At 42.9% G+C, this 24,006-nt stretch overlaps 1 protein-coding gene across 5 annotated transcripts in view; it reads left to right on the forward strand.

Moving 5' to 3' along the window:
* Nucleotides 1-24,006, forward strand: part of XPO7 (exportin 7) — a 76,572-nt gene that overhangs the window by 31,972 nt on the left and 20,594 nt on the right. For 3 of the 5 annotated variants that reach the window (XM_043536558.1, XM_043536557.1, XM_037886434.2), the window contains 11 exons: nucleotides 1,412-1,505; nucleotides 4,459-4,625; nucleotides 7,882-7,974; nucleotides 11,973-12,077; nucleotides 14,481-14,646; nucleotides 15,684-15,757; nucleotides 17,851-17,970; nucleotides 19,142-19,288; nucleotides 20,565-20,737; nucleotides 21,366-21,559; nucleotides 22,676-22,781. In XM_043536558.1, the coding sequence (XP_043392493.1) occupies nucleotides 1,412-1,505; nucleotides 4,459-4,625; nucleotides 7,882-7,974; nucleotides 11,973-12,077; nucleotides 14,481-14,646; nucleotides 15,684-15,757; nucleotides 17,851-17,970; nucleotides 19,142-19,288; nucleotides 20,565-20,737; nucleotides 21,366-21,559; nucleotides 22,676-22,781 (1,439 nt within the window). The remainder of the gene's footprint in view (nucleotides 1-1,411; nucleotides 1,506-4,458; nucleotides 4,626-7,881; nucleotides 7,975-11,972; nucleotides 12,078-14,480; nucleotides 14,647-15,683; nucleotides 15,758-17,850; nucleotides 17,971-19,141; nucleotides 19,289-20,564; nucleotides 20,738-21,365; nucleotides 21,560-22,675; nucleotides 22,782-24,006) is intronic. The other 2 variants (XM_037886435.2, XM_037886436.2) reach the window with 2 other exon arrangements.

Consider the following 24,006-nt stretch of genomic DNA (forward strand, 5'->3'; position numbering starts at 1 on the left):
AAATCCCAGCATGAGATCTGAGACTCAGATGGGATTAAAACAGCCGTTTGCTTTGGGCCATTTTATCTTACTACTAAGAATCTCTTAAAGCAAAGGTTAGCCTCTCCAATAATGTCCTCAAAGCAATCTAGCAACAATTTCAACCAGAGGAAATAACCATTTTTATCTTTACAGTATTTTTTTTCCCCTTCTAAGTGGTCACTTGATTCATTTTGTGGCAGGATAAATTATGCTTAAAATTGCTTGGTCACAGGACCTTTTGAGGCTTGACTTATGGCCCAATGTGCATTCAGCCCTTCGAGTCTATTAGATCAGTGCCTTGCTCACAAAAAATCAGGAAACATTAGCCATCCTGTCTCAAAGGATCAAGGAACCAGAATGAGATGGGGCACTGTGCAGTGTAGTCCCAGCTGAACACAAGAGCTGAATTATTTATCTCTTTGTATTGTAAGTTTTTTGTGTGTGGACTCCTTAATTTCTTTGGAATAAAAAATAAATTAATCTCTGGGTTTCAAATTGCATTTGTGTTGACCATGGAGGAACCAGCAACTAGCACAGGGAAAAAAGGAGGGGTCAGTTTTAATGGGAAGTCTCTATATTACTTTGAACATAACCCGTTTTGTATCTGTAGTCTGTGTCAGATTGCCATTTTGTAAAGCTGATGCACAAATTGGATGATCTGACTCACTTACATTAAACTGTCTTTGGGCATATTATTATAAATGGGTTTCTGGTCTCTTGGATTCTTGGAATAGGTTACAGAGGCAAATCCTTTTTATAGTACTGGGTATTATTTAACACAAGAAACACTTGCAATTACACTGCCCGCAATTCATAGAATCTCATACAGCCTAGGATTTCTGATGGTTCACTCACATTATCTGTATCCTATTCCCTAGATTAAATTAGTAATGTCCATTGGTCCGAGTGCTATTCTGTATGATATATAAATAAAATATGAAGGGGGAGGGAAAACTAACCTGTTTTGTAGTCAAGTGGAAGAGTTTGAAGTGTTCGTGTAAAATCTAGGACTGAGCGGGCGGTAACACTCGCCTGCAGCATATTGCTATCGGCACTTGTTCCTTCCTGCTTGCCATCATTCTCTCCACCCTTATGTGGGGGCACACAGGTGGGGGGCATGTTATGCTGCTGCTGCTGTCACCCGGTTAGCTTTTGCCTCCTAGATGTTCTTTTTAAAATATTTTGGATAAACTTGGTGTATACAGAAACAAGGAACTAAGACAGTCAAGAGCATTTAGACTTGTTAACTGAGCTAATATTGAAGCCCAAGTTTTCAGAGACCTGAAAGTTATTGGGTTAACGTAGTGCACAACCACCTTGTCTTCTGCTGTGGCCTCTTTTGTACTGAAACTTACATTAAACCGCTGCTTGTTGTGTCGTTTCTTTACAGTCCTCCTACTCCCAATTATTGGCAGCTACATGCCTTACAAAACTTGTGTCACGAACAAACAACCCTCTGCCATTGGAACAGCGAATAGACATTCGTAAGTAGAAGTCTTTCTTTTCTCTAGCCAAGCCATTGGCATAGCAAGCAAATACTATGGATAATGACTAATTAACAGTACCACATTGTGACAGACAGTCTTTCTGCGAGCTACTAAGATTTATGGACATTGGTAGCCTCAAACGTATAGTGAAAAGGCAACTTTGCTGTCAGATAATCTTTTCCTAGCCCAGAGACTACTGGGTTTGAATGCCAGATAGGAGTTATCCAGGTCCAAAGTAATCACAGATGTGTGGCCTTATGAATGAACAAATTTTAAGATAGTAACTCAATTCTCTATAAATTAGGCTATTCATCTCCTAATTCCTTCTCTTCCCTACTTGTTCCTTATAGCAAGCGGTATCTTAATGAATCCAGTTATTAGGAAAGGTGGTTATTTTGTATTTGCCCTTTTTTGTTCTTCTACTTCGTCCAGGGCTGGGGGCGGGGGGGGGGGGATTTCTTTCTGTTCATTGTCTCCCAAGACATTGGAGACAGATACTGGCTAAAGTCTGCTTTTTGCCTGTGACCCAGTACAGGGATAACTTTCCTGTTTTCTTGTCTGTACGAAATTGCATTGAACTGAGACTGGTGAGCTTCGCAGCTCTGCTGCTATCAAAGGAGCTCAGCCACAGCTCTGATCCTAGTCAGCGCTAAAGAGTGGGCCAAGGTGGAAAGCAACTTGGAAAACCTAGAATTCTAGTAATCCAAGGCTGAAAGTAAACCCCGATTGTGACCGCAGATTACTGTATGTTCTGTCTTTCCAGACAGTGATCTGTGCTAAGGAGTGATAGAGCAGGTCTGATTGCACTGATGCACTTCTTTTAGGGAAGGAAGGCAAAATGAATAGGACACTTGGGCAGTCTCTTCCAAGGATATAGACTCATAAACATTAACATCAGAAGGGACTATCATGATCATGTAGTCTGACCTCTTGCACGTTGCAGGCCACAGAACATCACCCACCTACTCCTGTAATAGACCATAACCTCTGGCTGAGTTACCGAAGTCCTCAGATCATGATTAAAAGACTTCCAATTGGAGAGAATTCACCATTTACACTAGTTTAAACCTGCAAGTGATGCATGCCCCATGCAGGAGAGGAAGGCAAAAAACAAAGGGTGTCTGCCAATCTGTTTAGGGGGAAAATTCCCTCCCAATGCCAAATATAGCAATCGGACCCTGAACACGTGTGCAAGCCCCACCGGACAGAGAATGGCAGATATGGTTTCAGAATTGAGAATGCTTTGTGGGACTCCACTTGTCACTTGCAGTAGTTCCTGTGAGAGAGTCATTCTGATGGGATGAGGTAGAAGCCTATCTCTGACTAGAGTCTTATTGGGAGAGTAACTATGGTATCTCCTTTTCTTTGTGTGGTTGTGACCGTAGGGAATCTTCTTTGCCCAACTGGCAAAGGGTTTACTGTTCTGTAACAGCATCTCTTATCAGGCCTTACAAACTTTCTACTCCTAACACACTGCTTTCATAGTATGTGTGAGGTGTAAAATGGAAGCTTATGTCATATGGATCCTCATAATAGTTATGTGATGTATGCCCGGGTGATATTTAAAAAGTTGTTTGTATGTACATACTGAAAATGTTTTAGAATCTGTCTCCCAGGAACGGTTGGCAAGCGGGTTTTGCCAGACAAGAGAAGTGGAATCACCTACCTCATTTGTTTATATGTAATTCAAACGTTGTAAAGTCCAGCACAAAAGACGCCCCATTTACACATGAGAATCAACAGGAAAAACAGATCAAGGGGGAATGCGAAATAAACTTGGGTGGGTGGGGGGAAGACACTTTGGCGCCAGCACACCAGGAAGGAAACCACATGCAGTCTTTCTGACTCTGGGGTATAAGAGAGAGGCACAAGGATCCCTCTTTTATCTTGCACTTGAGCGAGTGCCCTGCAGTGCAGTTGTATCAAAGAAAACAGGATCTCAACCAACCTTGGTTGAAATGCTGCAAGAAAGGCCATAGGTGAGAAATTGCTCTAGACAAGTTCAGCCTGTTAAAGTTTAGTCTTAGCCTAGTGCAAGCATTTCATACTTTTCTTTTACTTGTAACCCGTTGTTTTTGTTATCTGTGCAAACTGTGCCTTAAATCTTTCCCTTTGTTAATAAACTTACATTTGTTTTTACTATACATAGATTACAGTGCTGTTATGTTAGAGCTGATACTCAGCTGAATCAAACAAGCTAGTGTGTATGTACTGCTCACTTGGGAGTAGTGAACCTTTTAATTACTGTGAGTGTCCGGTGAGAGGGATGTTTTCAGGGTGGTTCGTGGCCTGGGGTGCACCTATTATTTACCTGCAAGGCTGAGTAAGGGCTTGCAGAGCCCTGAGAAGTGTGTGAGAGTGGCTGAAGGACTGACACCCAGCTACCACACACAAGACTCTGCCACGCTGGATGCAGGAGTGGGATAGCAAGGTGACTTGCAGTCTGGGGTGCCTGAGAAAGCATGTCATCGGTGCTTTACCAAGCCAGAGTTAGTCAGCTTCTCCTTTCTTACTGGACAACGGAATGCCCTGATGTTGGGGGAGCCTGTCCTGAGGGAAAGGTCCTTCAACCTTTCAGCAGTTCTTGCCAGATGTGTTCTTACAAAAGACTGAATTCCTCTTGTAATACAAAATAACACACTTTTGGGTGGGAAGAAACTGTTCTACATGAATACCCACCCACAATTTCATATCTCTAGAACCTCCAGACCCTTGGTGTATTGTATTGTGACTAGTCTGTCAAAGAAGACCTGAAATAAAAGGTCAGTTATGGTTGTCTGGATACCATAACTGCATTTACATGCTTTCAACATGGTGATTTGTTTCCTGTGTTTCGGTGTAAGCTTTATAAAGATATTTTTCCTAATGCAGATTCACAACCTTATGTTCAGCTTAACAGTCTCTTTGTCTAGGAATTTCCTTATTTTTATTCTTCTTTTTTGTCTTGCAGGGAACTATGTGCTCAACTACCTTGCCACCAGGCCAAAGTTGGCAACTTTTGTAACGCAAGCACTAATTCAGTTATATGCCAGGATCACAAAGTTGGGCTGGTTTGACTGTCAGAAGGATGAATATGTCTTCAGAAATGTGATCACAGATGTCACAAGGTTTTTACAGGTCAGCGACATCTTTAAAAATAAAGTGGGGCGGGGAGGGAACCAAAAACCTGGTGTGATCGGAGTGTTCTTGTTGTGCATGAGTTGCCATATAATGCTCTGAGAACCAGGGCAAGTGTGTAGCTATTTTTCCACTTCCACTGCATTAGCTGTTGCTACTCAAGAGCTCTAGTATGTATGGCCTGTCAAAGTTGATAAATCTAAAAATCAACCTGTCTTGATAACTGTCCCATATGAGATTGTAAGCCCTTCAGGATAGGGACTGTCATTTTGATTTCTGTAAAGTGCCTGGCACTCATGGTGTGCTATGTGACAGGGTCGGGCCAGATGGCTACAGGAGAGTAAGAGAAGGCAGATATATTAGCCCCAGGTTAAGTAGGTCCCTTTTCCCTGGGTAAGGTAACAGGGAAGGTTCCAGAACAATCAGGAACCTTCTGGAGACAATTAAGACAGGCTGATTAGAACACCTGCAGCCAATCAAGAAGCTGCTAGAATCAATTAAGGCAGGCTAATCAGGTCACTTCAGTTTGTGGTGCGCAGGTAAGGAGCTGGGAGCAAGAGGCGCTAGGAGCTGAGAGTGAGAACGCAGACTGTTGGAGGACTGAGGTGTAGAAGCATCATCAGACACCAGGAGGAAGGTCCTATGGTGAGGATAAAGAAGGTGTTGGGAGGAGGTCATGGGGAAGTAGCATAGGGAGTTGTAGCTGTCACACAGCTGTTCCAGGAGGCACTCTAGACAGCTGCATTCCACAGGGCCCTGGGCTGGAACCCAGAGTAGAGGGTGGGTCCAGGTCCCCCCCCCTCCTCGCCCCCCCCCCCCCCCCCCCCCCCCCCAAATCCCAACTCCTGGTCAGACACAGGAGGGGTCGACCTGGACTGTGGGTTCATGAAAACGACCAAACTGAGGGCTGTTGTGAAGCTCCAAGGCGAGCAAATCCGCCAATAAGCGCAAGACCCACCAAAGGTAGAGGAGGAACTTTGTCACAACTATAAGTATTTAAATAATGTGGCAGAACTTTAGGATTCCAAGTATGTAATTCCTCTGTCAAAGCCCCAAATCCAAATGATTCATCCAAAATGAAAAGCAGGATGACTACCCATTAAACTGGGGATATGTGCACCTCACCTCACTTGCAGCTGCGTTACTGCGAGTGTGACAAATTGCCTGGTTTGTTTAAATACCAATCTTTTATATTAAGCCAGGACCATCAGGGCCTTCAATTTTGAATTTGGACCCTTTAGTATGGGAAAACTATCAGTTAATCAGTTTGGGTGTATCTGGTTTTTTTTAGGTCATTAATTTTGGCTGTACCAACCTTGAGATCCTTTAAAATTCAACAGGGAGGAGAGGGGGTTATTTTTCATGTTCTGCCTGGGATTTCCTGGCAACCATCAGAGTAGTACTGCTAAGAAAAGAGACTAAGCGTGGGGGAACCTCTCATTGCTCTGGCTGGCCGACATAGCTTCAGTGAAGAAGTGGAAAAAGACTGACTACAACTCATTGGCTGCAGAGTGCAAGATATGAGTTGGTGTGTGACAAAGGAAGGTTTTAAAAGTATGTGTGATGTGGGACGGTTGGTTTTAGAAGATCGTGGCTTGACATATCTGTAGAAACATCCCATCCCATGATTATTAGCAAATATTTACACTGGGGTCTCAGGGTGCTATTGCAATCGTAATCAGAGAGCCATTGGGCTAGAAGCTGTATAAACATGGTCAAAAGACAGTCCCTGCCCACAAGAGCTTAGCTTTACAGGCAGAAGATTGAATTTTTTCAGCAGTCCCAAACTGTGGGACTCTCTTCCAGACGAGGCTAGCATGGCATAAAATTGCACTGTTCTCGCAACGCTCTCAATGCTGACTTTTTTTCTCCAATTGAACATTTTGAACAATCCAACTTCCACAAGGAAGTAGTAGTAAATAATCCCAGAGTCCATGGCTGTAGTGGGAGAAGAGGAAAGGAACTAGAGTGGGACTCTTATATTGTGATGGTGGGATTTATTTATTTGGATAGACAGTAGAATAGTATGATGAGTGTGAGGATCGTAAAATTTAAGAAGTGATATCTAGAAAATATTACAATGCCGAAGTGTTACACCTTTCCATAAACGGCTCAAACGATTTCTAGCTTTTTGAGACAATCCTGTTGCTTTTCTCTCAACTCCATCTCCTAAGGCATGTTGAAGACTGTATTTGGTTATCGGTCGTGAGTTCAGCAAAGATTCCTGGCTATACAGCCGCATAGTATCATGTTAATGCTTGAGACCATTGTTCAAAACAGAGGCCTATGATTGTAGCCTCTTCCCCACCAAGTCTGCAGTGTGTTTGGGCTCCTGCAAAGGGGATGAACTTAGTCTCGGATGAGAGAAGAAATTGGGACAGTTAGTGCAGGCGGGAGCTGGGGAACCCCAAAAGTGGAGCTGGGGAACCCCATCCAGTTACAGGAAGGGAACTCCTTGTGGCAAAAGAAGAGACCAGGGTAGCTCTTGTATGTGAAGTTAGTTGGTATGTAAAGTCTCCTTCCCAGTGAGCAGGTGTTTTGTATCAAGACTGCCAATGTGTCAGTCTATAAAAGAGAAGCCAAAGACTGTAAGGGCTGTGGAGAATGAACTCCCTTGACTGCTAGAGGTGGGGCCTCATTGTCAGGAGTGAGATATTGATTGGGTGGTGGTTGGGGAAATTTTAATTGCCACTTCTCATGCTGCAGGAGTTCTGTGGCTCTAAGACTTCAGTTTTCAGTGCTGTCAGTTGGCAGCTTTCACGATAGCTAAGGTCTCAGTCCTGCAAAGATTTATGCACTTACTTAACTTTACCATTGATTTCAGTGGAACTAAATACTTGAAAGTAAGCACATATGTAAATCTTTGAAGAATCAGGGGTAAGTAGGCACCAAAAATGTGATTTAGAATAGATAGATAGATGAGCCATTAAATAACATGTGTATTTTTGTTTGAGCACTCCATAGAAATTGTTAGCTGCTGAGAAGTCTGGCAAACATATCAAATTGTAAATAATATGAATTTTTTTTTAAATGCATCTAAGTATAGAACTCCTGGGTTTTTAAACACATTGTGCTTGAACATTTTCCAATCACTGTTCTACGAGGACATTGCATACCTAGCCAAATGTATCTTATTTACAGTGTGCAAGTACTTCCTTCTGCATGGCAGAAGGACTTCAGAATTACAGTGAAAACTGGCAAGAACAACCTGACACTGCTAATTCCTTCTCTTCTTCCCTCCAATCTCTCTCATCAGGATAGCGTAGAACACTGCATCATAGGAGTGACAATTCTGTCTCAGCTAACGAATGAAATTAATCAAGTAAGTGCTACAGCCTTCTTCAGTGAAGTAAGTGTCCAATTTTCTCATTTGTATTGTTCTGCTGTGTGTGTGTGTGTTTGTGTGCTGATTTTTATTTTTTTGCTATCATGCGCTTTTGCGGTAAGATATTGATATTTCTTCTGATCTAAGGATTTCTTTGCCATCTCCTGCTCTTAGCATCTCATCTTCTCCAGTACCTGGATGTAATGCTCTATGATAAAAATGAAGCAACACTAAAATAGCAAATGGGTTCCTGCCCAGTACAATCTTGCCTGTAAGGATAAAGCCCCATAGCATGAATTAGCAAAGCATCATTAGCATCTTTTGTCCTCCATTCCTATGCATTTTTTTAACTTTGTGCATTCTCATTTTTAAAAAAATTCACAACCCTTTTTGCATTGTCAATCAGTCCAATAACTTCTTCATGGGGATATAAATATAGAGTATAAACATAACAAATCTGGTAAATATTTTGAGTTCCTTTCCGAATACATAGCATGTTGCATGTTCAGTGTGCCTTACAAATACCAAGTGATCCTATTTCACACACTTCTGGTTTTGTTTTGGGGTTGTTTTTTGGGCGGGGAGGAGGGAGGGACTGACAGGGCAAAAAGGGACACAGAGGATAAGTAACTTGACTAAGTCTACATTTGAATCAGTGGCATAAGCAGGACTAGGATTCTGGAGTTCTTGTCTTTCAGTCCCATGGTCCGATTTCTGCTAGATCTTGCTTCCTCTCTGGTATTTATTTGAAAAGCTGGGGACTAGAGCCATTAATTGGTCAAATCTAAGCATGAAGGAAATAATCATACACTCCTAAAGCCCAATTTATTTTCTAGCTGTGACTCCTTCAGACAGATTTTACTAGTGCATGTCAGACTGCCACCAGTCACCCCAAGGAGCAGTTTTCCGTGGGGACCCTTCTAGTTTAGATGAGAGAGATTATCTAGACTTTTGCTGAGAGGACCAATACTAATTAGTTTTGTTTTAGCCTTTTAAATTCTCATTAATATGGACATTAACTTTGCTTTTGCTAATACATGTGCAAACACTTGAAAACAACCCAGGCTTTGAAACTGAGAAATTCTACCATGGTGTTGAATAACTTAATTAAAAATGATTGTTTGCAGTCTGTTAAGTACAGGCAATATAGGCCAGAAATTTCCCATTTTGGTGTCTAAAGCTGTGCAAAGCACCCACCGCTCTCACTGAAGTCAGTGAAGTTCAGCTTCTCTAAAAATCGGGACACTTTTTTTGTTTAGGAGCCTGCAAGCTCCCACCCTGCTCTGAACAGAATCTATTCCCACCCATTGTGTTTAGTCCAAATTTACCTCACTTCTTGGGATTTGGCTTCATTGGTTACTCAGACAACAAAGTAACTGTAAACTTATGGCGGGACTTTCTCCTCCGCCTTGGATGCTTCTACAGTTTCCCTGCAGGAGACCTCTCTGCCTCAGACCTTTGTTCCCTGTGCCCAGAGAACCACTCCCACCTTCCTAATAACAAGGGCAAAAATAACAAGCCAGCAAGACACAGTGAATCAGTATATATTGATCAGCATCTCCCTGCAGGGTTCTAACACCTAACAGGAGAGGGGATCAACAAAAAAGTTCTGTCACCAGTTGTTTCCTAAACCCATATTTAAATCCCTAGCTGTAGGCAACAGAGCTAGAAAATTTTGGCCATAATTCATGAATCTCTTGTTTAAATATGTAAGAATAATTCTACCACAAAATACTATCTAAATACACTTTGAGTTAAAGACACCTTCCTGAAATTGCCACCACTTGCATTGCTAAAAGCACGCTCACTTGCAAGCAGTCACTGTGTTGGTATGTGGCAAATACAGTGGATGGTGATTTATTTGGGGTTTCATAACTATATAAATTTCAGATTCATTACCATGTAACTTGTATGGGTCCTTTTTCTTAAAGTGAATTTGTGGTAACTTTTTTATATATAAAAATATCTACACTAATCTAGCATTTTTTTTTTTGTCCCAAAGATCTGTACAAACAATACATGTACTGAAATATTGCCTTCTCTAGTATAGGGAGAGGATTAGCCAACAACTGGCTTGTAGCATGTGGCACAACACTGGAGAGCTGGGAAACTTACCAGCAACAGTGAAGCAAATCCTGACTCTTACAAAAAGTGCATGAGATCAGCAATGGGCATGCAGAGAATACAGGATGCCTGTTTTCCAGACCTCCTCTAATAGATAACTGATAGGAGAGAGATGAGAGGAATATCCGTTTAGTGGTTAGGGTGCTACCCTGGGACAGGGAGAGGTAGGTTCAATTCTCTCCTCTTCCACAAACTGTGCGCGCCCTTGGGCAGGTGACTGTCTCTCTGTGCCTCCATGCCCCATCTGCACAATGGGGATAATGGCACTGCCCTGCCTCATGAGGGTGTTGTGAGGATAAATACAATAAAGGTTGTGAGGTGCTTGTATCCTACACTAACGGGGGCTGTATAAGATGGAAGGTGATCAGTAGTGTATATGAATGAGGGTAACAAGCAGTAGTCTGGTTTCAGAGTAACAGCCGTGTTAGTCTGTATTCGCAAAAAGAAAAGGAGTACTTGTGGCACCTTAGAGACTAACCAATTTATTTGAGCATAAGCTTTCGTGAGCTACAGCTCACTTCATCGGATGCATACTGTGGAAAGTATAGAAGATCTTATTATATACACACACAAAGCATGAAAAAATACCTCCTCCCACCCCACTTTCCTGCTGGTAATAGCTTATCTAAAGTGACCACTCTCCTTACATTGTGTATGATAATCAAGGTGGGCCATTTCCAGCACAAATCCAGGGTTTAACAAGAACATCTGGGGGGGGGGGTAGGAAAAAACAAGGGGAAATAGGCTACCTTGCATAATGACTAAGCCACTCCCAGTCTCTATTCAAGCTTAAGTTAATTGTATCCAATTTGTTAATGAAACTCTGAATGGAGAGGAGATTTCAGGTTAAGTATGTGTCTATGTAGGCATTTAAGCCTTCTTTCCCCATGTACCATGAGTGATTGTAAGGGTGGGGGAAGAACATTTTACTTGCACACCAAAAAGTGATTCACCATGGGCCTCTGGGGGAATAGATCATTTATTTTAATGCAGCTTTGCAATATTCAGAATTTAAAAAAATCTCTGGTGCTAATACTGTAGTTTACTGTATTATATTCAGTGTTTAGAGCACATTTCTCAAATTAATATGTGCTTGTGGTATCCTATATCGAGCAACATCCACTTACTACTTCTCCTAACACACATGGCATACTTAATTGTCGTACAGCTACAGGTCCTGTACGTGAGTTTAAAAACAAACATGGCCAGATCCAAAGTGGCACCAATGCAAAGGGCTTCTTGTAACTTTCTGTTCATCCATGTATCTTGTCATTTGGCTCTCCCTGTGACTGTGATTGGCTGGTGATAGAGGACTCTGCATCTGGCCAGCATTTTCATAGATGGGAGTGGAAAGAGTAAGGGGCCATCAGGAATAATTTAGTGGATCTAGTTTAAGTAGGTCAAGAACTGTTCCCCAAACTAGATATTGGGGATTTCTGGAAAATTTTACCGACATTCCATTTTCAAAAATGATTTAGACATTAACAATTAAATTGTTTTTGAAAATGGACTTTAGCCTCCTAAGTCACTTAGGTGCTGTTGAAAATTTTATCCTTAATCCTGCTTTAAAACCAGCTCAAGTAAACTTGGTTTTTGCTTGAGATGAAACTGTGTGTTTAAGCATTTTCGGAACATTGTTCTCACTTAGTACCCTAGACAGGTAATATAGTTTTATTAGCAGTTCAATAAAAAGTTAATGGCAGTACAGGAACCATTATTTTATGTTAATAGACTGTAATACAATTGGAGAACGTCCCTTCAGTTTAATCAACTGATGCAATGCAATTATGGGGGAGGAATGCCCTGGTGTGCCACTAATGTTTTATTAATAACATTCCTGTGAATTCTACTTGCCTTCCTATAAACTAGTCCTAAAAGTTGCTTGTGTCTCTACCCAGGCGGACACCACCCATCCCCTGACCAAGCACAGGAAAATAGCCTCTTCGTTCCGAGACTCGTCTTTATTTGATATCTTCACGCTTTCGTGTAACTTACTGAAACAGGTAGGGAGACTGCAGTTCTGGTCAAATCCCTGTATCAAACTTAGGAGTAAACGCCTTCCTGCTGTAACTTCATTGAAACTAGTCCTTTCTTTCTAGATGTGGCAGTTTTCCACACACCTGCCTTTAGGGAGATTTTCAGATTAGATTCCTACCTTTCATTTCATAACATCTCTGTACTGCAGAAGTGCTTAGCTGTTCGTTTACAGGCAAGGTCATAGAACAGCCTGATTTTCCTACTAGGTAAGTCAGGCTCTGATTAAGGTTTTGTGTATTCACTTCGTTCAATACAAACCGAAGATAGAAATGTCATGACCTTTTTAAAATTTTCAAATGAAAACCCCTCGGATGGCTTATTTTCCCCCATTCCATACCAGGATAGCTATTCCTGTATAAAGCACTGTTATAGTGATATAATTGCGTTCCCACAAGAGGAATCGTACCACTTTTACTATACCGGTATAATTAAAGCAGGAACAACATTCTAATATAGACATGGCCCTTGTCTGGATTGTTAGGTCTTGCAAAAATTCCTTTGTGCTGCTGAGCAGCTGTACAAAAGGAAGGTTAATGGCCCTGCCACCTTTCCCAGACTATGCAGTGTGAAGGGAGCCTTGAATTAGTGGTTTCCCAGGTATAAAGTGAAGAAGGAAAAGGTACGTGTAGTTTGATGTGAATTCTAGAGGCAGATGTCCAAGGCAAGTGCTTTTTGGAATAGGGCATCAGTGGTTTACCAAAGGTTTTTCTGCAAGAGACAGTTGCCTTAGGCAGTTTGTTACCACCTCTATTCAAGAACATAGCAATTGTGTATATTTTTGTAAGAAAAGAAATTACACTGATAAAATCCTGACTCCACACCTGGCTTCTGTTCCAAATAAGAAATGCATCTACAGGGTCCCAAGATCCATTCAAAGTGGCAACATCCCGTTGGACCGTAATCACAACTAGTGTTGTGCCAGTGTGTGAAAATTGGGAAATAACACTGAATAGAAATAGCGTGAAATTCACCAGTTTAGTTTTACCCTTTAAACTGAGTGAAGTATTAAAGTAAACAAACTGCATAAAGGGTGAAAACCAAGTTTCACTTGGAAAAACCTTTCAGACTGAATAATCTCTAGTTCTGCTAGTCATACAGGTAAAGAGTTTGGGTTTAACAAGATTTGTTTATCTTGCCTTTATCCTTTTTAATGTTACCATGGATTCATAACTAAAACTAAAATATTACCTAGAAAACTCTTGTATGTGACATATGCCTGCATGATTTATTTGTGATTTGTCCCTCAAGATGAAATGAAACTTGGAGGCTTGAATGACATGACTCATTGGGGATACAGCCTCCAGTTTTATGTGTCTTTACCTCTAAGTCATCCCGCTTTTGTTTCCCTGGATGCCCCCATGCCCCAATTTTAAGGACAAATTGTGATGTTTTCTTTTATCCTATTTAATGTCCTTATTTTCCTGTGACTAATGCCCGTTACCCCAGTTATTCCTTTATCTGTTTGGCAGCTTGCACAAGCTTCTGTGTATAAAACCAGATGTTTCCAGGGTGATCCTCCAATGACTCTAGTTGTTTTCCCTTGGAGGGAGCAAGGGATTGGGCTGCTAGGAGCTAATGATTATGTCTATATCACTGTCATAAAACAGTGCAATTAGGCAGTCATTGAAGAACAATGCCATCTAGTAGACATTCTGGAGTGGCTGTGGCAGACAATTCCAACTATCAGTGAAACAGTATAGTGGGTCCCATTGCAACTGACCAGATCAGTTTGTGGCAGATTTAGGGTAGAAGAAGTTTAGTTTCTCTATGAAAAGCATAGAGCAAATGTGCAAAGCACAGGCCTTCTAGTTTGTCCCCAGACTCCAGACCTATGTGCTGCTATAAAACAGCTATGAGCTGAGCTAGCACCATGAACCCACTAATCACCTTGTGTTGCTTCAGAATCCTTGTATCTAGTCCCAGAGCTCTGAATCTGGAGTAGGGTTTATCCAGATTGTTTGTGCAACATAGTGAATGCGCTTGTTTCCCTACCGGAGAGTGTGATGGAGTAACAGGAGCCTCTGCTGATAAATGCATGTCAACCAGATAGTGTGTTTCCTGTGTTCTACCCAACTGAGAATTTCCTAATCTGATAGATCTTCCAGAATAATTACTGGCCGGCAAGCATTGTTGCTGAGTGAAAACGAAGCACTGTCCACCCTTTTTATGTAAGGACTAAAAAGCCAAATACAGATTCTTTGTTGTAAAAGTATGGGGCACCAGGGATATTTAGGGTGTTGTCTGAGGTGGTGTCTCCACCTTGACATGAAGGTGGCATGTGATACCTACGAATGTCCCCACCTGTTGAAGTGCAATTGTGCTCCTGGCTCAGCCACCGCATTGTTCTTTTTATCCACTGTGTTCTGTAGGCTTCAGGGAAGAACCTGAACTTGAATGATGAAAGCCAGCACGGCCTGCTCATGCAGCTACTCAAGCTCACACACAATTGCCTGAACTTCGATTTCATTGGCACATCAACAGACGAGTCCTCAGATGATCTCTGCACAGTGCAGATTCCAACCAGTTGGAGATCAGGTAATGCTCCAGGGGGGAAGAGGAAGCAGGCGTACCTTCTTCAGTGTGCCAAATGGCTGGCCAAGGCTCTGTCTACAGCAGTGCTACTCAAAGTGGTGGTCCGCGAGCCATCAGCTGCCAGTCTGCGCGCACACTGGGGGGAAAAATGCCGATCCCCCACATCAGATAGCTTGAGAACCACTGGTCTACAGTATATAAATAGACCTATGTGTCAGGAAACCAGGTGTACAGCCCTGTTGTCCACTAACCTGATTACAGATGTGATTCTTTTTGCTAGTAAAGGCTGGTCCGAAAGCACACAAGCACCCTTCCTCCTGGCCCTTCAATGCTATGCTATGTGAACTTCAGAAATCACAAATTTGGCTTGTGTGGACCGCTCAATTTTTTTTTCAGTACACTTCTCGTAGAAGGGAAGAAAAGAAGCCAGAAAGGAGCCCTGTCAGTTCTGAAATCAAGAGCTTCTCTCATGCCACTCACTTTAAAAATGGGATTCCCTGACTAGACAATTGTCAAGACAATGTTGCACTACTTGGCAGTACTTCTGCACTTGTCACTTAAGGATATAACGGTTGTACTGCGTCACACCAATGGTCTATCTAGCCTAGCATCCTGTCTCTGAGAGTGGCTAGTGCCAGATGCTTCAGAAGGAATTAAAACAACAGGGCCACTTTGAGTGATACGTGCCCTGTCATCCAGTCCCAGCTTCTGGCAGGGGCAGGGCTTAGGGACACCTGGAGCAGTGTCCATTCTTGACCTCCTCCTGGTCCTTAGCAGTCATTCTGCAGTCACAGATTGCTTCCTTTAAATGCCCTGCTCTTTCTCTAGCTTAATGTGTATTCTGGAAGAGGAGGCTCTGGAGTATAGCACTATAAGTCTTTGAAAACATTTCCATAATGTAATCTCTTCTAGCATAAAGAATGTGCATGCTTTTGTAGTTTTGGGCAGACAAGCATAAAAGTGTCTTTGTAAGCAAAGTACTCCACAGAATGCAATAATGCAGATGTCCACAGTAAGGTGCTCCTTTCTGTCTGTTTCAGCATTCTTGGATTCCTCGACCCTACAGTTGTTTTTTGACCTGTATCATTCCATTCCTCCATCGTTTTCACCTCTGGTGAGTTCAGAGTTCATGGTTCTTATGACCCCTAATATCAGAAAGCATTTACAGCACAGGGAGAGCCATATCTAAGGACTTCATTGGTATATGAGCCTGAGATATTGGCCTTTTGATTAAAATGATGTAAAATATGTTCAGAACAGTTGCTTATTTTGATAATATAGTATTATCCCATAAAGACCAAAGGGCAGCTGTGCCAAGCTCTTTAGTGTTGATAGTTTTGGTACCTCCAGGGGTTTTTGGAGTGGATTAAGAAGCAGTCCTCATTTGTATGAAATACTGCTACTCTGCCCTTCTTTTGCCCCTTCCATTTGAGAATCTCAAAGTGCTGTAAGTGAATGAAGCCTCCCAACTGCCCGTGAGGGAGCTAGGTGATGGTATGACCATTTTGTAGCTGGGGAAAGCTACTCGGAGAGTTGAAATGATTTGCCCAAAATCACACAGCAAGTCTGCGGCAAAGCTGGAGGTAGAAGCCAAGAGCCTGACCCCTAGTCCCATTCTCTCTCCACTGGACAAGACTGTTTCACCACATGGTGAAAGGGTCAATAGCATCAGCCCAAGTAACGGAGTCACGTGATTGGATGTTTTCTTTTAAAATACTGTCTGCCAACCAGCAACCAGGTGATCCAATAACGGAGTGAGCCAGTGCATGGAGTTGCTCACTCTGTGGCTGGACTCAATGTGCGTAAAGCATTCAAATTTAGGAAACCTCTCTTATGCTGGCCAGTCAGCAAGAGTCACACCCAAAGATGTTTCTCAGTTGGAAGTTGCTCTGATCTGTGTGCGTCTGTGGTATGGTAGGAAGCAGAATCTGCAAATGCCCTTCAGGTGCTGTTCAGGGAGAAGCCCAGCAAAGCATTAAACATCTTTGCTGCAGAAATCTTAAAAATTGGCTATCACCAGTGCTGGTCATTACAGGCAAAGAAAGGAAGGAAGGGGAGAAACTTGCATAGTTTCCCTATTGGTAGATTGTTTCCCTTAAAAGCACTAAATATTTCAGCATGGGGTAAAACTGGACCAGTTGCTTATATAGGCACTTAAATACTGTGGGCTAAATATTTTTGCTAGTTAACATAGACACATGCTGCAATGGAAAGACTTCTTAACTGGCTGGAAAGGGGAGGATCTTTCTTCAAAAGGATGTTTCTAGGAGAGGTAGGACAGAGCTGGTCACTTCATTATATAGTGCTAGCCAAGCCTGAGATTTAAGCCTCAAATATTCGAGAGAGTTAAAGAACAAGTGTCACTGTTAAGCAGAAATCTAAAACAATTAAGCCAGTAATTGCTCTGAGCTTTGATCATTAAAAGTGTGAGCAAGCAAGAACCAGAGGGGCTTTAACAGCAGAGCAGGTAGCTATTCGGCTGGTTGGGGGAATCGGGGCTTGCCTCAGTGCAAAGAGTCTCTAATTAATTTGCTTCTAATGTTCCTGAAGTTCATAATACCATTCAGTAGTGTAGTAATGGATTCATTTGCATAACTGCATCCTTGAAATCTGCCTTCAGCTTAAATGTAATAGAGGCTGAGATGGGAGTGCTTTAACTTAAATGTGCATCTTGCCATTCTTCCTTCTCTCATATTTTCCCTAGACCATGTTAAACTCTTGTACCTGCCAGTATTTTTCAAGTCAGCCTTTGTTTACATACAATAGCAGATGACACGAGTCAGATAAGAGGGCACAACCTGCATTTTTGTTTTCACCATTTGGGGAAATCCTTTTTCTCTGTCACCACATGACAACACAGTGGAGACTGTAACATAGTAATGGAGTTTAAGGCTTGAAGGGCCTTCCTAAAGCTGGGTGTTCATTGAGCCATGAAGCTGGAGAGATGATCCCTATATAATATAGTCTCTTAATCCCTCCTGCTTGTTTCCACTGGATTTCTCCTATTTTTCTCTTTTCATAGAGGGAATGTTTGGAGGTGGTTTCGTTTTAAAACCACCCTTTGAACTATAGCAGCTGAGTTTGATTGCTAAGGAGTATCGTGAACACTTGAATGAACTACTCTCTCTGGAAAGGGAAGCAACTCCTCAAACTATTCCCTTCAGTCTGAATAAAATCTTTCCACTCTATTCCTTTTGCTTCCTTTAGGTCTTGTCCTGCTTAGTCCAGATAGCTTCTGTCCGCAGATCCCTTTTTAACAATGCAGAGAGAGCAAAGTTCCTGTCTCATCTCGTTGATGGCGTTAAACGAATACTGGAAAACCCCCAGGTGAGCATATCAGAAGCCAGGTATGTCTTAGTGCTCTTTCTCTACTGCATTTGCCACATTTGTTTCCAAAAACTACTCTTCTGTCAGGGGACCCTCTTTCAACCTGGCACTCCAGTATTCACCACTGTCATGTAATTAGGATATGTTTTGTACAAAGTATGCCTTGTGAGGTATCATTCTAAAAGTCTTGATCTGAAAGACATTAATATCTCATTGGATTGCATGTACCCCAGTTCCACCCTGGGGGGAACCCGTCACACGCCCATTACAAAAAAAATATAGAGGAAGATGATGGGAGATCAGAGAAGAGCAACTAAAATGTTTGTTGAACTAAATATGTATAGTTCATTTAAGTGGGAGACTAAAGGTAAAGGAGAGAATAATGGTCAGAGGTGAAGGTTTAAAAAGTGTAAACCCCAAGGATGGAAGAGAATTGTTTAGTGTAGTATGTAGGGCTAGAACCAGACAAAGCGGGATGAAATTTAGGCTAAATATATGGTAAACTTCACAGCACTGATATCAATAAGGCTTGGGAGACTAATGGTGGGGTTTACTCTGCTGCAGAACAGAGAAGTGAGACTTTCACTGGACAAAACTGCTGAAAATATGCTTATGGGAACAATCTTACACTGGCCAAGGAAGAAAGACTAGATGATTTTAATGTCTGTCGTCTTTAACTTCTTTCCTCTAGTCTCCTGCTCCCAATCACTTAAATATCACTTACCTGTGTTGCAAGAAGCTAACCTTTCCTTTTATCGAGAATGATACTTGAGTCTTGTGGTTTAAACCTTGTGTGGTTTGCCACTGTGAATTAAGTGTGTTACAGGCTGGTGTTTTGGGTGCCAGACATTAGACATGTTCCAAGGCCTGCCATAAACGGTAGGGTTTTGTTTTAGCTGGTGATATGTACTATGTGGCTTTGAGAGATCATACTTTGCACTTGCATGTAAGGATTTCCAAGCAATGTAGAGGTGGGCAAGCCCTACCCCTTTTTTAGAAATGGGGGAGCTGAGGCACGGAGTGATAAAATAACTTGCCAAATCACGCAGTGAGTCAGTGGTAGAGTTGGGAATAAAAACCAGGTCTCCAAACTCCCATTCCTATGCTCAAAAACGCTAGACAGTGCTACCTGTCTCATGATTTGACATACTGTTTGTTCTTCCTCCCCAAGAGTTTGTCAGACCCAAACAATTACCATGAGTTCTGCAGGTTGCTGGCTCGATTAAAAAGTAACTATCAACTGGGAGAGCTGGTGAAGGTGGAAAACTACCCTGAGGTCATCCGACTTATTGCCAACTTCACCGTGACCAGCCTACAGGTGGGAACTCATTGCATTTGGCCTTGTTGGCACTTCTCAAAGTGGAGGAGTTCCCCTCCTTGCATTTACTTTGCAGTGGCTATGCCAATTTGTCAGGCCCAATGGCAACAAGACTGCAGCATCCGCACAGGCTTTGTAACAGGAGAGTCTGGCCGTGCAATATTGAGCATACCATGAACTCTGGCTGCAAAACCCATGAGGGGAGGGTTGTAGTTACAGCTCTGGAGTTTTTCCCATGTCCAATCAGTAGCAACTGCTGAGTCAGGGTTATTTTAGTGTAATGTATCAACCCATTATTAAAATGTAGTGTAGAGGGTGGTTCTACTGCTAATACCATCAATATCACGCAGAGGTTCCCTCTGTGTTTTCTGCTGCTGTGCAGCATACAACTACATCTCTGTACAAAATAAAATGGTATTTTAAAAATTCTTCCATGGTAACTACTGCAAACTGGTAGGCTTGATCTGCAGACAATTGGGGGGTGTGTAGCTTTTAGAAATATCAAATGTTGTTATGATTTGTGAATTCAGGGGAATTTCAGTATTGCCTTTATGTAATGTAAATGTCAATAACTATGCGTATTACTGTGCAGCTGTGTAACTTCCCTTTAGGACAGAATTGGTTTTCTTATGTAGGAGTCCAGCAGCAGTGGCTGGACCAGGCCACCAAAATGATTTCAAGAAAAACCTGTTTTAACCCAGGTCTCCAGAATTGAAAGTCTAGTGCAGCAGTTTGACAGTCCTCCTCTTGGGGCTTTCCCTGAGCTGTGGAAGGTGTGTACCACTGAAGGGACTGAGCATAGGGAGCCACGATAGAGATGGAGCTCAGCAGATGATGACTCTTGCACTGCCAGTATCCTAGCAGTACCAGTGCATGTTTTCCTCACTACACTCCAATGCTAAGATGAATGAGGCGAGAAAGCAACAAGACGGGTGCTAGGATTGAGGGAGGGCACCCCAAGGTTCCCTATCTAACCCTGCAAGCTTGTATTTACAGACCTGCACTGGGAGCTGAAGGCTTCAGCTCGGCTAAATCACATGAAAGTTATTTTGGAGTATCTCTGGCTTTTTTGCTGAACAGTTCTCTTCCTTAGGCACTCCTGGAATTTGGATGCTGACTTAAATTCAGTGCTATATAGGAAAATGAAGCATTAAAGCATCCTGTAAAGCCTCTGAATAGCTGCTCTCCCACTGGCAAGCCGCTCAAGACAAATGTGACATTCTGCACGATCCTAAATTCACTGGCTTTCTTCCTTTCTCTATCTTGGTACTTGTAGCACTGGGAGTTTGCACCGAACAGCGTACATTATCTGCTAAGCCTTTGGCAGCGGCTGGCAGCATCAGTGCCATATGTTAAAGCCACAGAGCCTCATATGCTAGAAACATACACTCCAGAGGTCACGAAAGCTTACATCACGTCCAGGCTGGAGTCTGTGCACATCATACTGAGGTAAGGGAAGCCTAGAGATACGTGAACAGTTCTACCACAGTGCCTGAAGCACATAAGGGAAAATCTTGCAGGGGTCTTTGGCTTTAGATGTATAGGCAAATAGAGTATTGACTCTGGCCCCAGGATGTTTTGCTTTGGTTGTCAATGGAGTGTCTCAGGAGAGATGTCAGAATCAGATGTGCCGTCCTTGTATATTGTAGTATATTTTAATTACAGTTAATTTATTAGATGAAAGAAACTAAAGCACAAGGACAACCAGATGCCTCAATACTTGGCATTTCTTAAACAGGTAAAGTGCTGTGTTCTAAAGCCCTGGACAAATATTGTCTTAAGCCTGCAATAAGAACTTACTCATTGCAGGTTGTAATGGCCCTTCCAATTCTATTAGTTAGTTCTGTGCCCATAAAACAAGAGGACACTATTGATGATCACTTGGTTGTATTACGTCAGTCTGTGTAATGCTCCACCATGACAACTACCAGAGGCAAAGGTTCAGGTGATGATCAGATTTTAAAAATAGCCATATGCCTAGGAGAGGGGTCTTCCATGATGGAAATAAGCTTGTGTTGTGGGTTAGGCTAGCACTGGTATTAAAGTTCCTTTATAATGCTGTTTTCTCCCCATGCAGAGATGGGTTGGAAGATCCACTAGACGACACTGGCCTTGTGCAACAGCAGTTAGATCAGCTGTCCACCATTGGTCGGTGTGAGTATGAAAAGACCTGTGCTCTCCTCGTACAGCTCTTTGACCAGTCGGCCCAGACTTTCCAGGAGCTGCTACAGAGCGCCACTGCCAGCCCCATGGACATCGCAGTGCAGGAAGGTGAGTGCACTCCCAAGAACAGTGGCCAGGGAGCCCTGATCAGTTTGCCCCTTCCAAAAAAAAACAAAAACCTACAACTCCAAAAGCCCATTTTCCTAATAGAATCATATCAGGAGAGATCCAGTCCTACAAGCAGTCCCTTGAGGATATGGGCATGTGGCTTGGGGCATTCAGCCTGGTCTATGCACAGATTTTGTACAGGTATAATGATTTCAGTTAGAGGGGTGGGTTTTTTACCTATTATAGTTACACAGATATAACCCCACGTCCCATTTGGGAAAAAGTTACTCCAGTAAAAATGTATCCACACTGGGCGGGCCTTGGGCTGCTTTACTATGCTGCTTTACTATACTGCTGTAATTAAATCATTACCACTTCAGATGATTAGGACTTGAGTATCTGTCATATCAGCCTTGTGAGCTTTCAGAGAATAAGTGCTCCTCTTTGAGCATACAATAATGTTTCCAAAAGTCTACAGACTCTGGTCTTGTATTAAAGGAATTTCCTGGGGTGAGGGTAATCTTATGTTGTGAGCACACTGCCGCTAGAAATGATGCTCTGAAGCAATCAGACTACAGTTCTGATCCTGCAAATTGTACATAATTTCCACTACGTGGAAAAACAAGTAATACTGGCGTAACTTTAGGCAGTAGCTTAGCTGCGGGGGGAGCGGGGCAGCGACCACTCCCCCGCCGAGCACAAGTGGTGCCTTTTTAAACTTTTGGCGCCTTTTCAAATTTTACTCACCTGGCGGCGCTCTGGGTCTTCGGCGGCACTTCTGCGTCAGGTCCTTCACTCGCTTCGGTTTTCGGTGGCGGGGGAGGGGTCCTTCAGTGTTGCCGAAGACTGGAGCGAGTGAAGGACCCGATGCAGAAGTGCCGCTGAAGACCCGGAGCGCTGGCGTGTGAGCATAAGTGGGTGGCGCCTTTTTATCTCCGCTCCCCCTGTTTTCTCCACCTGGCTACGCCACTGATCAGAGGACTAAAATATGCTCTTTTAAGAAATCGTTCTTCATGAACCCTGGCTTTACCAGAGAAAAACCCAAAGAATCCCTTTTTCTCTCTCTACCATGGGGCCTGTGAAGTGTTTGTTTCTGATGTCATCTGTTGGCTTCAGGGCGCCTGACATGGCTCGTTTATATCATCGGGGCAGTGATTGGTGGCAGGGTTTCATTCGCCAGCACAGATGAGCAGGATGCGATGGACGGCGAATTGGTTTGTCGGTAGGAATGTTGAATGCTTTCTAGCTGCGCTATGTTCCATTCTTGTGGCTGCATGGTAGTAATTCTCCTTGGGGCTTTAAGTGTTCTCCCTTCCCTCTTCTCTTCTTGCTAAAAATAACTAGATGGAATTGGCCCTCGAACAAAGACATTGATAGCACTGGCTAGACCCACTGAGCAAACTTCTGTTGGGATTTGTCTAAACCTGGATGTCTGCAGAGGTGTTTGGCAAGGGAGCCAAATAAACATGGGGGACAGTATGTAAGGGTGGAATTTTTCCTATTTTTTAAATGCCCGCTGCAGAGTAGAACCCAGTGCATTTCAGAACTGTAAGCCTTCTGTTAGCGCAGTTGCTGATCTGTTTGGTATAGGTAATTAATATGCAGTTTATGACTCTTAAACAACCCTAAGCTGAGCGAAATTCCGTGTGGAACATAAGCGAATTCTGCTTCTCTTGGATCAAGAGGACTGAATCTGAGAATTTATGGACGTTGGCTGTGTGATAACTGTTGTTAATGAGGAACTGTAAATCGAGCACTAGCTTCTCCTGCGGTTGGTGCATTACTGGAGGGAAGATATGAGACCTCAACCATTTTGAGCTGCCCTCTGTTTATATTATACACAAGAGACTTTCTCAATTAGTCTGTTTGCTTTGATCTTTTCTCTCCCTATTAGTTTTGGGACACCTTCCAAAAAAGAGTTGTCCTGTGCTTTCCCCCCCACCATGGGTTTATAACCTCAGTCAGTGAAAACCTTTCTTACCCCAATAGATCCTTCATGGGCATTATCCACAAGCCCTACGTGGCTACAACAAAAATCAGTGGGGGATGGAGGTGCCCACTTAAATGCCTCTTCAGTCTTGTAATGAGAGCTGGAGGCTTCTGCTCAGGGGGTATCTTGGAGAACATACTGAACCTTGGCATTTGATAAGCTCTGTAGGGGGTGAAAATTCCCCTCTGTGTGGAGGGCAGGCACCAAGGCCTGTGTCTCCTCTCCTTTTCCCCTCTCCACCCCCTGCCCGTATCTTAAGTGGGACTTAAGTGGTGCATAGGCCTTCTGCTGGCTCCTCCGCATAAGGGAGCGGGGGGGGGGCTTGACTCTTGGTCGTCTACTTTAGTTTAAGGTAATGTCATTCCTGTGTTTTGATCACTCTTGGCCCACCATGCCACCTCCTAGAGAGCAAAAAGGGGTTCTCAGCCATACGCAGATTCGAAATGATACCAGCTTT

The sequence above is a fragment of the Chelonia mydas genome, chromosome 26, assembly GCF_015237465.2.
Source record: "Chelonia mydas isolate rCheMyd1 chromosome 26, rCheMyd1.pri.v2, whole genome shotgun sequence".
Lineage (NCBI taxonomy): Eukaryota > Metazoa > Chordata > Testudines > Cheloniidae > Chelonia > Chelonia mydas.